This window comes from Mobula birostris, chromosome 6 (genome assembly GCF_030028105.1).
Source record: "Mobula birostris isolate sMobBir1 chromosome 6, sMobBir1.hap1, whole genome shotgun sequence".
Classification (NCBI taxonomy): Eukaryota; Metazoa; Chordata; class Chondrichthyes; order Myliobatiformes; family Myliobatidae; genus Mobula; species Mobula birostris.
In genome coordinates, this window is record NC_092375.1 from 101895832 (window position 1) to 101911862 (window position 16031).

At 41.7% G+C, this 16031-nt stretch overlaps 1 protein-coding gene across 2 annotated transcripts in view; it reads left to right on the forward strand.

The window, feature by feature from the left end:
* sec22a (SEC22 homolog A, vesicle trafficking protein) overlaps positions 1-16031 on the forward strand; it is a 140368-nt gene that overhangs the window by 100715 nt on the left and 23622 nt on the right. The window contains exon 6 of one of the 2 annotated variants that reach the window (XM_072260945.1): positions 9835-9900. The exons of the other annotated variant lie outside the window; for it this stretch is intronic. Coding sequence (XP_072117046.1) covers positions 9835-9900 — 66 coding nt within the window. The remainder of the gene's footprint in view (positions 1-9834; positions 9901-16031) is intronic. 2 annotated transcript variants of the gene reach the window in all.

The window sequence follows — 16031 nt, forward strand, 5'->3', positions numbered from 1 at the left end:
CCATCCGGGTCTCCGGACTGCATCCACAGAATCGCCTATCTGACCCCCTTACTATCAAGTCCCCTATTACAACTGCCCTCCTCTTCCTTTCCCTACCCTTCTGAGCTACAGGGCCGGACTGTTGCTTCCCCCAGGTAAGCTGTCCCCTCCCAACAGTACTCAAACAGGAGTACCTATTGTCAAGGGGCACAGCCACTGGGGTACTCTCTATTACCTGACTCTTCCTCTTCCCCCTCCTAGCCGTGACCCACTTGTCTGACTCCCGTGGCCCCGGTGTGACCACCTGCCTGTAACTCCTCACTCTCCCTGACCAGACGAAGTTCATCGAGCTGCAGCTCCAGTTCCCTAACGCGGTCTCTTAGGAGCTGCATTTTGGCGCACCTGGCAGAGATGTGGACATCCGGGAGGCTTGGAGACTCCAGGGCCTCCCACATCCGGCACCGAGAACAACAAGCTGCCCTCACACTCATACTTCCGCTCTCCTCAAATAACAGGAAAAAATGAAAACCAAACCTTCTTTGCCTCGCCTGTTTCCGCCTAAGCCCGTTGAGCCGAAGCCCTTAAGCTTTCACTCTGCTCCCGGCTCACTCTGCAGCCCGCAAACTACACTGCCCACTGTATAACTCTCTGTTACCCCTTTTTTTGTGATCTTAAGATCTTATGTTCTTATGGTGTTATGATCACCCTTTAGCACTAGGTCTTGCAGTTCAAGAAGACAAGCATGGACATTAAATGCTACCATTGCCAGCAGCATTCACCTCCAAAAAAATGAACAAATAAATAAGATGACAATACAAAATAAATTTATGCAGCCAGGATTATGATATTGATCGGTTAATCTGTTTCTGAGATTGGGAAAAATATCAGCCATGATGGAGAAGACTCAGTGAGCTTCTGTGCCTTATAGCCTTACGGATATTTCCATCACCTGAATAATATTAATTTCAATCACTAATGTAGCTACATTATTCACACCAAGTCGAGCAGAAATAATGTTTTCACTGCCTTTTTATAGAGTGCAGCTGATACAAGTAGCATCCAATGCATGGACTATTGCGTATTAGAAGTTAATTAGTATGCAATGTATAATGAAGCAAAATGATTATCTAAGTTTGTAGATTTTTGTTATTTAAGTATGTTGATGGACATGGAGCAAAGACAGGAATGTGGAGTTGGGCCTCATATCATCCATAATACTCTTGAATGTTGAATTAGATTCATGAGGCTGAATGGCCAACTCCTGTTCCAGAAAATGAAAATGGAAAAATCTGCAGATGCTCAAAATTTCCGACACTCAACAAGTCGGCAGTGTCTGAGGAACAAGAAACAACCTAATATTTTGGGTCATTGAACCTTTCCAAACAATTAGGGACACATGTTAGCTGAAGTGATTCATCTAGACTACAACAACACCTCCCAAACCTGCAGTTTATATTATCAAGGGCACAGGCACTCTGGAGCACCAATACCTGCAAATCCAAGAGGAATGTCACCTTTATTCAGTAGTATATTCTCCAACAGCACTTATACCACTAGGACTGTAGCAGTTCAAGAAGATCACCATGGACATTCATTGACATTAAATGTACCTACTGAAACTATCGATATTAAGTGCTGCCCTGTCAAACAGCATCCACCTCCTGAAAACGAGTGAACAAATAAATAAGATGACTTAACTGAAAGCAAATGTCTGCAGCCAGGAATATAATATTGATCAGTTAGTCTGTTTCAGAAATTGGGAGAGAAATATTGGCCAAGGGAACAGAGATGTTTCCCCCTTTAATTTCTAATGTGATGAGATCTTTTGAACTATATATGGAGGTAGATGGGGCTTTGGTTTAATATCTCATCGAAGGACCGCCCTCTCCTAGATCTTTGGACAATAATTGCTGGATTAGAATGGGTCTACAAGAGGTAAGTGAGCTACTCAGTTCTCCTACAAACTGAGGAATTATCTTAATGGCTCCTCTTGGTTCTGGGGAGAAATGGAAAAATGGGAGAAGCATTGTGAGGTTACACAGGTGTCCCCCACTTTTCGAACATTCGCTTTACGAAACGTTACTGTTATGATAGACCTACATTAGTACCCTGTTTTTGCTTTCAGAAGGTGTTTTGTTTTTGCTTTCAGAAGGTGTTTTCACCGTTACGGAAAAAAAATCAGCGCACGATAAACAATCAGCGCGCGAAAAAATCAGCACGCGATAAAAGGGAGCGCGGGCCCTGAGCAGCCACTCTCCCCTAGATTCGGAACGGCATTCTCGCCGGCATTGCTTAAACACATACCTGTGAGCAGTCGTTTGCAAGATGAGCTCTATGGTATTGGAAAAGCCTAAAAGAGCTCGTAAGGGTGTTACAGTTAGCGTAAAACTATACTTAATTAAGTGTTTCAATCGTGGTGAATGAAGTAAGGACAACGTGAGTTTGGCTTGTGGAAGTTGACGAAGATGATGTTGAAGAGGTTTTGGCATCCCATGACCAAGCTCTGATAGATGAAGAGCTGATGCAATTGGAAGAAAAAAGGATAACAATCGAAACCAAATGCAGTAGCGAAATGAACGTGAAGCAACTGCATGAGATTTTCGCTGCAATGATAAAGTACGACTTTAATTTTGAAAGGGTATGTAGGTTTAGGGGATATTTGCAAGATGGTTTGAGTCCTTACAAATAACTGTGTGATAGAAAAATGCGCGAGGCTCAGCAGTCAAGCAAGCCTTCCACATCAGCCACAGCAGACGACGAACCTCAACCTTCCATATCGAGGTGGGCAGAGATAGAAGATGACCTCCCTGCTCTAATGGAAACAGACCCCCCAGTGTCCCACCACCCCAACCCCCAGGCCATGGACAGATACCAATTCGCGGAGAATGCAGCGGTAACCGGGAGGCACACAGCACATCTTTAAGAAAAAAAACGAAATAAACATGCTAATTAATTAGGTGCCAGGCAGCACCTAATTAATTAGCATGTTTGTTTCAGCTTTTTTCTTAAAGATGTACTGTGTGCCCCTTGGCTACCATTGCACCTCTGCCTGCTTTGCGGATCGGTATCGGTTGGTGGCCGGAGGGTGGGGGCCACTGCACCACCCCAACCTGCAACGACTCAGCCTAACACACCGTCATCAGTGTGCTTGGCGCTGTCCCGATTCCGGTAAGTGATACTACACTGTACATACATTATTTCTACTTTATATAGGCTGTGTATTTTTACGTGTTATTTGGTATGATTTGGAAGCTTCATTGCTTAAAGGTTACTGGAGAGCGCTTGCACTGTGTTTTTGCCAACAGCGCTTGCGTGAGATTTTCGCTACGGACAACAGTGCAGTAATGATTGTGGAAAAGTATTTCTACTTTATAGAAGCTGTGTATTTCTCATATAATTCCTGCTTTTACTATATGTTACTGTTATTTTAGGTTTTATGTGTTATTTGGCATGATTTGGTAGGTTATTTTTGGGTCTGCGAACGCTCACAAAATTTTCCCATATAAATAAATGGTAATTGCTTCTTCACTTTACGACATTTCGGCTTACAAACCGTTTCATAGGAACGCTCTACCTTCGGATGGCCGGGAAAACCTGTAGTTCTGGGCAAGATTGGTTATTTTAGTTTCATATTCTTCTGTAACTGCTATTTATTGTACTCTTTGGAGTATCCAACAATGTGTTTGCAATACGACCTCCAAAAATATCTTCAGGTTATTACAGAAATTTAGGTGATTTTGTTTTTACCTTCACATAACAGGAAAAGTAAACAAATTCAAAAAAAGTAGTTTCTTAAACCTTTACAAAGATTTTTCAGATTTATTGTGGTAGTTTTAAAATGGACACAGTAGGGTGTGGTTTATTGAAAAGTGAGCCATTGAAACATGCTAAATGATTCAATGATTCTTGATCCTGGGATGCTTTCTGTTGATTAAATATTTAGCTCAGTGGCAACATGTTTCTCTCTATGTCAGAAGATTATTATTTCAAATTGCAGTTCAGTAACACCAGTTGGTAAAGCAGGATGGCATTTCAGTGATAGAGACCCTTCAGAGGTGATATCAGTTTGATGTGACACTAAGCTGTTGCATTTTGGGTGTTGTAAAAGATCACATGACATGGACCAAAGCATATTGAAGTCCTGCTCAGCCAATTAATTAACTATTCCTCTCTAAGCAAATGTTACTTTAATTGTGTTTTGGAAATTCTACAGATTTTCTGTTCAAGTTCAAGATTGTTTAATATCTTTTCCAGTACACGAGTGTAGAGGAGAATGAAATAATTGTTACTCCCACTCCGATGCAGCACAGAAAATACACAATAAGATAAAGAATACAATAATAATAAAAAAGAACATATTACATATAAATACATAAGACAGGCACAGAAGTGCCTGTACATAAGGAAACTGACAGGAAATGATAATGTCGTGGTGGTTGGGAGAGTTGAAGGGTTGATCAGCTTTACTGCTTGGTGGGGGGGGGGGGAAGTAATTGTCCTGGTTATTGCATTGTCTATATAGAATATTGTTGTAAATAATTGGCTTTCTGTTACTTCATTACTGCACTGATTACATTTCAGAAGTTCAATGTCTACAAAGGTTTAGGACATCATGAGCTGTAAAAGTTGCTTTTCAATTCATGAACTCATTTCCTAAGTTCATTTTACCAGCTGTAAATCTTTAAAATTACTTTTAACTTGTTAGTTGAAAAATGGTTTTAAGGTTATATAATTCATAGTTAATCTTGTATTACTGGCATTGCACAGATCATTCAGAAATTTAAATGATTTATTTTAGTTACCTTTGTACTGTACTTTTTCGCTATGGGTTAAATTAAATGGAGTAAATTTCATAACTGGGCCAGTTCAGGTGACGATGTGAGCTTCATGGCATGTATAGTCCTGAAAAATAATTCATCTATGACAAGTTAGAATGGGAGAATCTGAGGACAGAGCTGGGTGAGACCGTTCTAGCAGAGTAGTTGTTAGTTTCTCTGCCACCTGTGCTGCTCTGTAATCCCCTGACTGGGGTGGCAGCCAAGTATACTGTCCTTGACATGTCTTTGTAACTGGCCACTAGGCAAATCCATTACAATCATTTGCCAGCACTATTTCCTTTCCTCACTGGAGAGAAGTGCTTGGCTCAGTGCCATTCCCCAAGGGTTTTTGCAGTCAATCCAAACTTAGTCATGCATAAAATTATTGGCACCACTCTTGAGCTTCAGCATGTTGGCATCTGGTATGTTGTTACACAGTTCAAGGGAACTTGGACTTGTTGAGTGCACCCTAAATCTATGAAACATTCTGCATTTTCACATTACATTGCACTGGGATACAAAATACATATCAAAGTTGCTGGTGAACACAGCAAGCCAGGCAGCATCTGTAGGAAGAGGTGCAGTCGACGTTTCAGGCCGAGACCCTTCGTCAGGACGAAGGGTCTCGGCCTGAAACGTCAACTGCACCTCTTCCTACAGATGCTGCCTGGCCTGCTGCGTTCACCAGCAACTTTGATGTGTGTTGCTTGAATTTCCAGCATCTGCAGAATTCCTGTTGTTTACAAAACACATATGTATGATCTTTGATTTTAGTAGTATGCTGTTGCTGCCTTCGAAGGATGCAAGTAAATCTGTTCTGCTGTTTTAGAACTTAAAACAACTTAGTTGTAAGCCAGATAAATTCTTAAGGCTTATGCAATGTAATCTGTAATGTTTTCACTCATTTCAGATAAAAATTTTTGTATAGGTGATGAATGAGGCCCTCTGCTGGCATGATATACCATATGTATATTACGTTTCTTTTACTGATTACATGTGTATAAAATCACCAGGTTTATAGGTAGAGTGAATGTACATGGTCTTTTCCCCGGGAAAACGGAATCAATAACGAGAGGGTATATAGGCTTAAGGTGATAGGGGTGAGATTTAAAAGGGACTTGAGGGGCAACGTCTTCATGCAGAAGGTGGTATGTATATGGAATAAGTTACCAGAGGAAATATTTGATGCAGTTAAAAAGTCATACGTTTAAGACTGTGGATAAGAGAAGTTTAAAGGTATATGGGCCAAGCATGGGTAAGTGGGACTAACTTGGTGGGGCACGATGGATAAGATGGGCCAAAGGACCTGTTTCTGTGCTATATGACTCTATGATTCTATTTTCTCTTTTCTGTTTTCAGTGATATGCCAATAGGCAGGTCCACCCTGAGGCCAGCAGTGAACTTAATTTGCACTGACATAATGACTGTTTTACTTCTGAACATAAAGCAGTGATATATTGTCATGGGCAACAGAGTTGAGCCTGCCACACATGTTATATCAAAGTCATTGCATATCATTCAAAAACCGTGTCACTCAAACTCAAGGAAACTAAACTCTCCTTCCATCCTGGTACTGATGGAAGATATACTGAGAAAATCAGTGTAATACATTATTGAAAGTAGGGAAGCTTCCTAATGGTTCTTAGTTAGCATTGCCAATACTAAACTCATGATTTACTTTGGGAGCACAGAAGACTGCCAGGTGGTGGAATCTGGAACAAGCAAACAAACTGCTGGAGGAACTCAGCAGGTCAGACAATGTCTGTACATGGAATGGAGAGTCAGCAATTTGGATCAAGACCCCTCAGCTTGACATAGTCCAGATCAAGTGTCTCAGCCCTAAATGTTGCCTGTCCATTTCTTTCTACAGATGCTGTCTGACCCCAGGTGAGTTCCTCCAGCAGCTTATTTTTTTGCTCATAGTTTAGTTTATAGTCCGTGAGTTTTGTGGAACACTGTCCCACTCAGTGAACTATGTTGGTATCAAGTACTCAAAATAGATAATGCAAAGCTATCTGAAGAAAACTAACTTCATTCTTTTGACTTCAGAGGAATGCACTTATAACTTGTTCAAATCTCTTTGCATGACTATTTGACTATTGACTATTTCATATTGGGGTTTGTTTGAAAGGGAGGCTAAATTTGCTTTTAGGTTTATGGCCAATAGGAATACTAAAGACCCTCTACATAGGATCCTTGGAGCCAAATGAGAATGTTAGCATCTGGTAAAAGGGCACCTGTGCTACCCCAACAGTTTCCCATCAATTTTTTTCTGAAATAAAACTCATTGACATTGATATCTCCAATCACTCTCCAACCCCATGTCTTTCAGGCTCCACTGTCACCTCTCGGGTTCTCAGAGCCTCCATTTTCCTCCCAACCTACCTTCACTGAATACCCCAAACCACCTCTCTCTGATGCCACCAAATGTCTTCCCCACCCTCTGATCTCAGCTTTAATCCTTGCCGGGACTTCAACATTCCCTCCAATCTTCACCTCTCTGAGGTAGAACGTCCTGTCCTCAGCAAGAGCCTTACCTTTGTCCCCCTTTGCCTGCACCTCAGTGTGATCTGTGCCCGCCACGATGTCGAGCTCTTCTTCAGAGCTCACTTCTTTGGCAAGAATTCCACACCCCACACTGATGACCCCCTTCTCCCATCTCCAACCCTCCCCATCTTCTTAAACACCCCACTCTAGTTCTCTGCCTGCTCTGGATCTTTTCATCCCGAATTGCAAATGAGACCAGCACTTCTCTCTCCTCCTCAAACCTTAGCTCCTCTGAATGCAGTGCTCTGCTCTCTCTCCGCACCAATCCCAACCTTACCACCAAACCCACAGACGAAAAGGGTGCTGTTGTAGTGTGGCAGACTGATTTCTACTTTGCTTAGACCAGGCAGCAACTCTCAGACACCTCCTCATACCTACCCCTTGAAAAGGACCCCACTCCAGACCGTCAGAAAACTGTCTCTGACACCATCACTGACCTCATCAGTTCTGGAGAACTCCTGTCCACTGCCACTGAACTTATTGTTCCCTTACCCAGCACTGTCCGCTTCTACCTCCTATCCAAGATCCACAAACCTGACTGTCCGGATAGGCCCATTGTCTCCACTTGCTCCTGCACCACTGAATTCAAGTCCTCATACCTCAGCTTCATCCTGTCTCCGTTGGCCATTCCTTTCCCACCTACATCTGCGACACTTCACTAGCTCTCTCGATCTGCTCAGTAACTTTCAATCCCTGGCTCTGACCGCCTCACTCTCACCATGGATGTCCAGTCCCTATACACTTCTATCCCTTGTCAAGAAGGCCTTAAAGCTCATCTTTTTTTCCCTCATAACAGAACCAACCAGTTCCCCTCCACTACCACAACCCTTCTTCTGGCAGAACTGGTCCTCACCCTCAACAATTTTTCCTGTGGCTTCTCCCAATTTCTCCAGACTCAAGGGATTGCCATGGGCACCAACATGGGCCATACCTATGCCTATGGCTATGTAGAACAGGTCATGTTCTAAGTCTTCCCCAGTAATGCTCCCCAGCTCTTCCTCAGCAGCATCCGTTCCCAGGATGCAGTTTCCCTTCCTCCACCATTGATGCTGCCCTCACCCATGTCTCCTCCATTTCCCGAACATCTGTGTTCACTCCATCTTCCTGCTGGCTTAAGAGTGATAGAGTTCCTCTTGTCCACTTCATGAGCCTCCGCATCCAACACATCATCCTCTGCAACTTCCACCACCTCCAAAGGGATCCTACTACCAAACATATCTTTACCTTGCCCCCCCTCCACTTTCTGCAGGGATTTGTCCCTCCCCACTAACCTCCCTGCAAGCAGCCAAAATGTTACAACTGCCCATTCACCTTATCTCTCACCTCTATTCAGAGCCGCAAACAATCCTTTCAGGTGAGGCAACACTTCACCTGTGAATCTGCTGGGGCGTCTATTGTGTCCAGTGCTTTCGATGCAGCCTGCTATATATTGGTGAGACCTGTCATAAATTAGGGAATCTCCATTCCATCCACCAAAAGTGGAATTTCCCGATGACTGCCCTCAGGATGGAGGGGCAACACCTTATATTCCATCTGGGTACCCTCCATCCACTATCCTTTCCCATCAGATTCCTTCTTCTCCAGCTCTTTACTTTCCCACCCACCTAGCTTCACCTATCACCTTTTCTGCTATCCTCTTTCCCTTCCCCCACCCTTAATATTCTGGCACCTTCAGCTTTCCTTTCCAGTCCTTAAGAAGGTTCTCAGCCTGAAACATTAGACTGTTTATTCATTTCCATAGGTGCTGCCTAACCTGCTGAGTTCCTCCAGCATTTTGTATGTGTTGCTTTGGATTTCCAGCATCTGCAGATATTCTCGTGTTTATAATATTGATATCTTGTACCTTTGCCTCTTATTTCCTTGATTTGGTTGGTCTTATATAGAAATATACACTAAATAAAGCAAAAAATTCTAACTATAATTTTTACTCAGTTAAGTTAATAACTTATTCCTTACGTATGAATTGTATAATTGAATTATTTATGTATTTATATTTATTGTGTTTTATATGCTTATTGCATTTGCTTATGCTGAAATAGATCTGAAGTAAAATCATTTCATATAACACATACACATGCTGGAAGAACTCAGTGGGCTAGGCAGCATCTATGGAAAGTTGATGTTTCCAAGACTCCTCCAAAAATGCTGCTTGATCTGCAGAATTCCTCCAGCATTTTGTATGTGTTACTCTGGATTTCCAGCAGCTTGTGTTTATGTTAACGATCATTTCGTTCTCCTGAAAAATAACAATAGAACAATCTTGAATCTTGGAAGAATCTGAATGTGAATGTTGCAATTTAAGAACAAAAAATCATATGAGTTAGATAGTGAATGTGAAAGAAGAAACAGTCGTTGTTTCTATTTTTTCTGCAGATGCTGCTTGGCCTGCTGAGTGTTTTCAGCATTTTCTGTTTTTATTTCAGATTTCCAATAACCGCATTTTATATTGATTTTCAATGCTTTTAATAATGCATTTTTTTAAACCAAACAGGACGATGAGGAGGAACTGAATACTGCTGCTGTATTTTTCATTGGAATTGCTGCAAGTTTGTATCAGGTGGGTTCTTGGTTGATAAGTAGCTTTTGAGGAAGTATTTTTTGCTGATTAGAAATCATCTGATATGTGGAAACTTCTTGTTCTTTAATTCCATAATTTCTTGAGAATTCCCTCAGATTGTTTTCTTGAATTCACATCTTAAGGTTTTTCATGCGCATACCTGTCATGGAGATGTATCCTATTTTATTAGCTTCAATATTTGGATGCCATTTGGCAAAGAAATAGTGCCAAGGAGGCGTAGTTGTTACCACAACGCTGTTACAGCTTGGGGTGTCAGTGTTCAGAGTTCAATTCCACATCATCTGTAAGGAGTCTGTATGCCCTCCTTTGGTTTTCTCTAAGTGCTGATGATTTAGCTGTGGCTAAATTGGTAGATGTGGGGCAGCATGGCTCAAAGGGCCAGAAGGCCCTATTCCATGGTGTGTCTCAATAGATAAATACAGTCGGCCCTCCTTGTCCGCGAGTTCTGCATGCGCAAATTCAACGGACCGCGAATCGAGAAAACCCGGAAGTGCTCTTCTAGCACTTGCTTTTCGAGCATGTACAGAGTTTTTTTCCTGTCATTCCCTAAACAATGCAGTATAACAACTATTTTACATAGTATTTACATTGTATTAGGTATTATAAGTAATCTAGAGATGATTTAAAGTATACGGGAGGATGTGCGATCGAGATCGGAAAAAATCAGAAGTTCTCTTACTAAGTAAGTTGGAACAGGTACAGCCGGTATTATTTAGCGTCAGTTAGTGAAACGTTTGTCTTAGTATATAGTATATATTTTACCCTTCTATGCATATAAAATACTTAAGAAACGTATGTTTCAGCGCCGGACTCAGGAGCGGAAATTCCCGAGTTCGATCCAGTCCCAGTGACAGGTCGCTCCCGAGCGTGCTGTCCATCCCTGCCGGGTTGATGTGAAGGATCAAAAACTCAAAACCCCAAAACCCAATAATTAAACTACTGCGTTGCTTGGTAATAATTGTAGTTTTAATCGGGCAGGGCCTTTCTCATTTTATCCTTTAAAATTGTTCCGATTGTTGACCGACTGTAGCCTAACGCTTTTCCAATGACCGATGGCGTTTCACCTCTTTCTGATTGCTTTATTATTTCCACTTTATTTTAAATCGCGATCGTGATTATTTTCGTGAACAGAAACACTGCGGATTCAGAGATCTGCCGCTGGGTCCTAATGCCCACCGCACTGAGATAGGTTAAATAAGGTCCAGGGTTCCGCTGGGTCCTAGGGTCCTAAGGTCCACCGTATTGAGACAGGTTGAATAAGGGACTTGAGCATCCGAGTTTTTTGGTATCCGCGAGGGGTCACGGAACCAATCCCTCGCGGATAAGGAGGGCTGACTGTAAATAGAAAGATAGGTAGATACATTGATAGAGAGCGGACCCTGCCATAGATCAGAGCCATGATTTCTTGTAGAGTTTGTTGCATCTGTCTCCTTTTCATTGTTCCACATATAGCCAACTCACTACTTAGATTGCTAACTATATAACAGATTTGCATATAATAGTTTATCATTGTTAATCCAGTATCCACAGCAGTGTACATTTATAAAAGAACTTTAATGTAATAGAATGTTGTAAAATGTCTCATAGTATTATAGCATATAGCATAGTACTAAACACATCAATGACACCGATCCATATGATGATATGGTAGTCATTTCTTAAAGGACATCAGCGATGTGGAGGTAAAGATAAGATAGATACTTTGGGCATAGGCAGCTGAATGCATGGCTGCCAGTGGTGGAGTGATTAAAATCAGGAATACATAAGAGGTCATCATCGGAGAGGTGCTGATGTTTCAGAGAGTTCTACAGGCAAGGGAAATGATAAGACTGAGGCAGATAACAAAGGAATAAAATGTTTGAACAGATTGCCAAACCAGGTGCCACTATAGGTTATTGAGCTCAAATGTAATGGACGGATAAGACTGAGTGAGTTGGAAAGCACAAAGACACCAGAGACACCAAAACACCAGAGTTTTGGATCACAAGTTTATGCAAAGAAGATACGTTTAACTAGAATTAAAACTTGACTGCTTCTTAATGAGTGCTGCCAGCTAGCAGTCTTTTATCTGGGGCACCATATTTTGGATGACATACAAAACCAGGGCCTTGTCTTTCATTTAAGTTGGATTTTAATTGTACCACAACATTATTCAAAAAAGGAAAGAAATTCTTCCAGTTATACCTCAGAGACACTACCAAACACAGTGAGAGTTTCTGGTCAGCATTGTTAGTGTACAAGCTAGTTGGTGTTCTTGCTTACAATACAGTGATTGAAAGTTGCTTAGCAGTTATAAACAGGATTGTACAAATCAGTTGAGTTTCACATTAGGCATACATTGATAATATTGAAAGGTCTAGATAGAGTGGACATGGAGAGGATGTTCCCTATAGTGGGGGAGTCTAGGACCAGAGGGCAAAGCCTCGGAGTACAAGAACTTCCCTTTAGAACAGAGATGAGCCAGAAGGTGGTGAACCTGGACTTCACTGCACAGTCAGCTGTGGAGGCCAATTCATTGACTATATTTAAAACAAGGGTTGATAGGATTTTCATTAGTAAGGGTATCAAACATTAAAAGGAGAAGACAGGAGAATGAGTTTGAGAGGGATAATGAACCATGCTGTATTCATGCTGCTGCTACCAGGAAGAAGATACAAGAACCTCAGGACCCTCAGCACCAGGTTCAGGGACAGCTATTACACCCCAACCATCAGGCTTTTGAACCACTGGAGATAATGTCACTCGCTGCATCACTAAATTGTTCCCACAACCTATAAGGCCATAATACATAGGAGCACAATTAGGCCATTCAGCCCATCAAGTCTTCTCCACCATTCCATCATGGCTGATCCCAGATCCCCCTCAACCCCATACACCTGCCTTCTCGCCATAACCTTTGACGCCCTGACCAATCGGGAAAATATCAATTTTCACTTTAAATATACCCCCAGTCTTGGCCTCCACAGCAGTCCGTGGCAGAGCATTCCTCAGTTTCACTACTCTCTGGCTAAAAAAATTCCTCCTTATCTCTCTCTGTTCTAAAGGGTTTCCCCTCAATTTTGAGGATGTGCCCTCTAGTTCTGGAAACCCCCACCATAGAAGACATCCTCTCCACATCCACCTTATCTAGTCCTTTGAACATTCAGTAGGTTTCAATGAGATACCCCCCCACATTCTTCTAAATTCCAGTGAGTACAGGCGGAAAGCAAATGCTTCTCATATGTTAACCCCTTCATTCCCGGAATCATCCTCGTGCACCTCCTCTGGATTCTCTCCAATGACAACACATCCTTTCTGAGATATGGGGCCCAAAACCATTGACAATACTCCAAGTGCAGCCTGTCTAGTGTCTTATAAAGCCTCAACATTATTTCCTTGTTTTTATATTCTAGTCCATTGAAATGGAAGTCAACATTGCATTTGCCTTCTTTATCATAGACTCAACCTGTAAATAAACTTTCTGGGAGTCTTGCACAAGGACTCTTAAGTCCCTTTGCACCTCTGTTGTTTGAATATTCTCCCCATTTAGATAATAGTTTGCATGTTTCTTCCTTTTACCAAAATGCATTATCATACCTTCCCAACACTATTCCATCTGCCACTTTTTTGCTCATTCTTCCAATTTGTCTAAGCCCTGCTGCAATCGCATTGCTTCCTCAGCACTCTCTACCCCTCCCCTGATCTTTGTATCATCTGCAAACTTTGCCACAAAGCCATCAATTCCATTATCTGAATCATTATCTAAATGTGAAAAGTAGAGGTACCAATGCTGAACCCTGAGGAATACCACGAGCTACTGGCAGCCAAACAGAAAAAGCCCCCTTTATTCCCACTCGCTGCCTCTTGCCTATCAGCCATTCCGCTATCCAGGTCAGTATCTTTCCTGTAACACCATAGGATTTTACCTTGTTAAGCAGCCTAATGTGAGGCACCTTATCAAATGCCTTCTCGAAATCTAAGTAAACAGTGTCCACTGCCTCTCCTTTGGCTACCCTGCATGTTACTTCCTCGAAGAACTCTTAACAGATTTGTCAGTAAAGATTTCTCTTTCCAGAAAACATGCTGATTTTGACTTATTTTATCATTCATCTCCAAGTACCCCAAAACCTCATTCTTAATAACAGACTTCAACACTTTCCCAACTACCGAGGTTAAGCTAACTGGCCAAAAACTTGCACCATTCTTAAAGAATGGAGTGGCATTTGCAATTTTCTATTCCTCTGGAACCATGCCAGAATCAAGTGATTTTTGAAAGATCATAACCAATGCATCTACTGTCTCTCAGCAACCTCTCTCAGAGCTCTAGGATGTAGATGGTCTGGTCCAGGTGACTTATCCACCTTAAGACCTTTGAGTTTGCCTGATACTTTTCCGTTTGGAATAATAACGACTCATTCCTGCTCCCTGATACTCGTGGATCTATGGCACACTGCTAGTGTCTTCCATAGTGAAGACTGATGCAAAGTGCTTATTGAGTTCATCTGCCATTTCTTTGTCCCCCATTTTTACCTTGCAAGCATCATTTTCCAGTGGTCTAATAGCAACTCTCACCTCTCTTTTACTCTTTATATAACTGAAAAAAAACTTCTAGTATCCTAGTTCATATTATTGGCTAGTTTGCCTTGATATTTCATCTTTTCCCTTCTTATGGCCTTTTTAGTTACCTTTTGTTAGATTTTAAAAACTTCCCAATCATACGACTTCCCACTCGCTTTTACTAGATTATATGCGCTTTCCTTAACTCTTATGCTGTCCTTAACTTCCCCTGTCAGCCAAGGTTGGCTTACCCTGTTATTTGAGGACTACTTCTTCTGTGGGATATATATCTCCTGCGCCTTGTGTACTATTCCCAGAAACTTCTGCCATCATCTGTGCCAGTATTCTACTCTAATCCACCTGGGCAAGCTCCAATCTCACACCTCCGTAATTCCCTTTATCCCATTGTGATACTGATACATGTGACTTGTGCTTCTCCCTCTCAAATTGTAGTATGAATTCAATCATATTATGATCATTGCCTAAGGGTTCCTTTACTTAAACTGACTAATAAAATCTGGGTTATTACTCAACACCCAATCTGAGGTAGCCTTACCCTGAGTAGACTCAAGCACAAGCTGCTCTAAAAAGCCATCTCGTAGGCATTCAACAAATTCCCTCTCTTGCGATCTGACACCAACGTGATTTACCAAATTCCCTTGCATATTGAAGTGCTGCATTACAATTGTGTCAATCCCTTTATTACATGCCGTTTCCAGCTCCCTTTGCAATCTCAACCCCACATCTTGGTTACTATTTGGAGGCCTAACTGTATATATGATTTCTATAATGGTGTTTTTTACCCTTGCAATTTCTTAACTCCACCCACAAAGATTCAATATTCTCTGACCCTATGTCACCTCTTACCAACAGAACTACATCACCACCTATGCCTTCCTACCTGTCCTTTTGATACAAAGTATATCCTTTGATATTATTAAGCTCCCAACTATGAGCTTCATTCAGTCACAACTCAGTGAATGTCACAACGTCATACTAATCTCTAATTTCGCCGCAAGTTCATCCACCTTATTCCAAATGCTATGTGCATTTAAACACAGCTCCTTCAGTTCTGGATTCTTTGCGCTTTTGAATTTTGCCTCTGTGGTGCAATTTAACTCTTTGCACTGTGTGCATTTGTACCCAATCATTGGCTTGTCCTTCCTTACATTCATATTACACCCATGACTACTTGTAACCCTGCTGGCTCATTCTCAACTCCTTCGTACTGGTTTCCATTGTTGGCCATGGTGGATTTAAAATATAGAAGTAAAAGGTGAACTTGAATGGGGGCTTGGAGATGGAGGCTGCCATTTTATAGAACTGTTTTTCCATTTTGTGAGATGAAGTTGCTTTGCTTTCAGTGTTTTAAAGAAGACACAATGATGCTTCAGGTAATTTGCAAGACTAGCAATCATTTCCAAATAAGAAGTTATTTGTGAAGTGTTATTTGATATAACAAAGCATGCAGGTTTGTGAATGTTTGGGTTGGTGCCTGTCTGGAGTGATTCGAGCTGGTTACTGAAGAGAATGAAGAGCCATAAATTATCGACTGTCACTTGATGGGAAGAGGG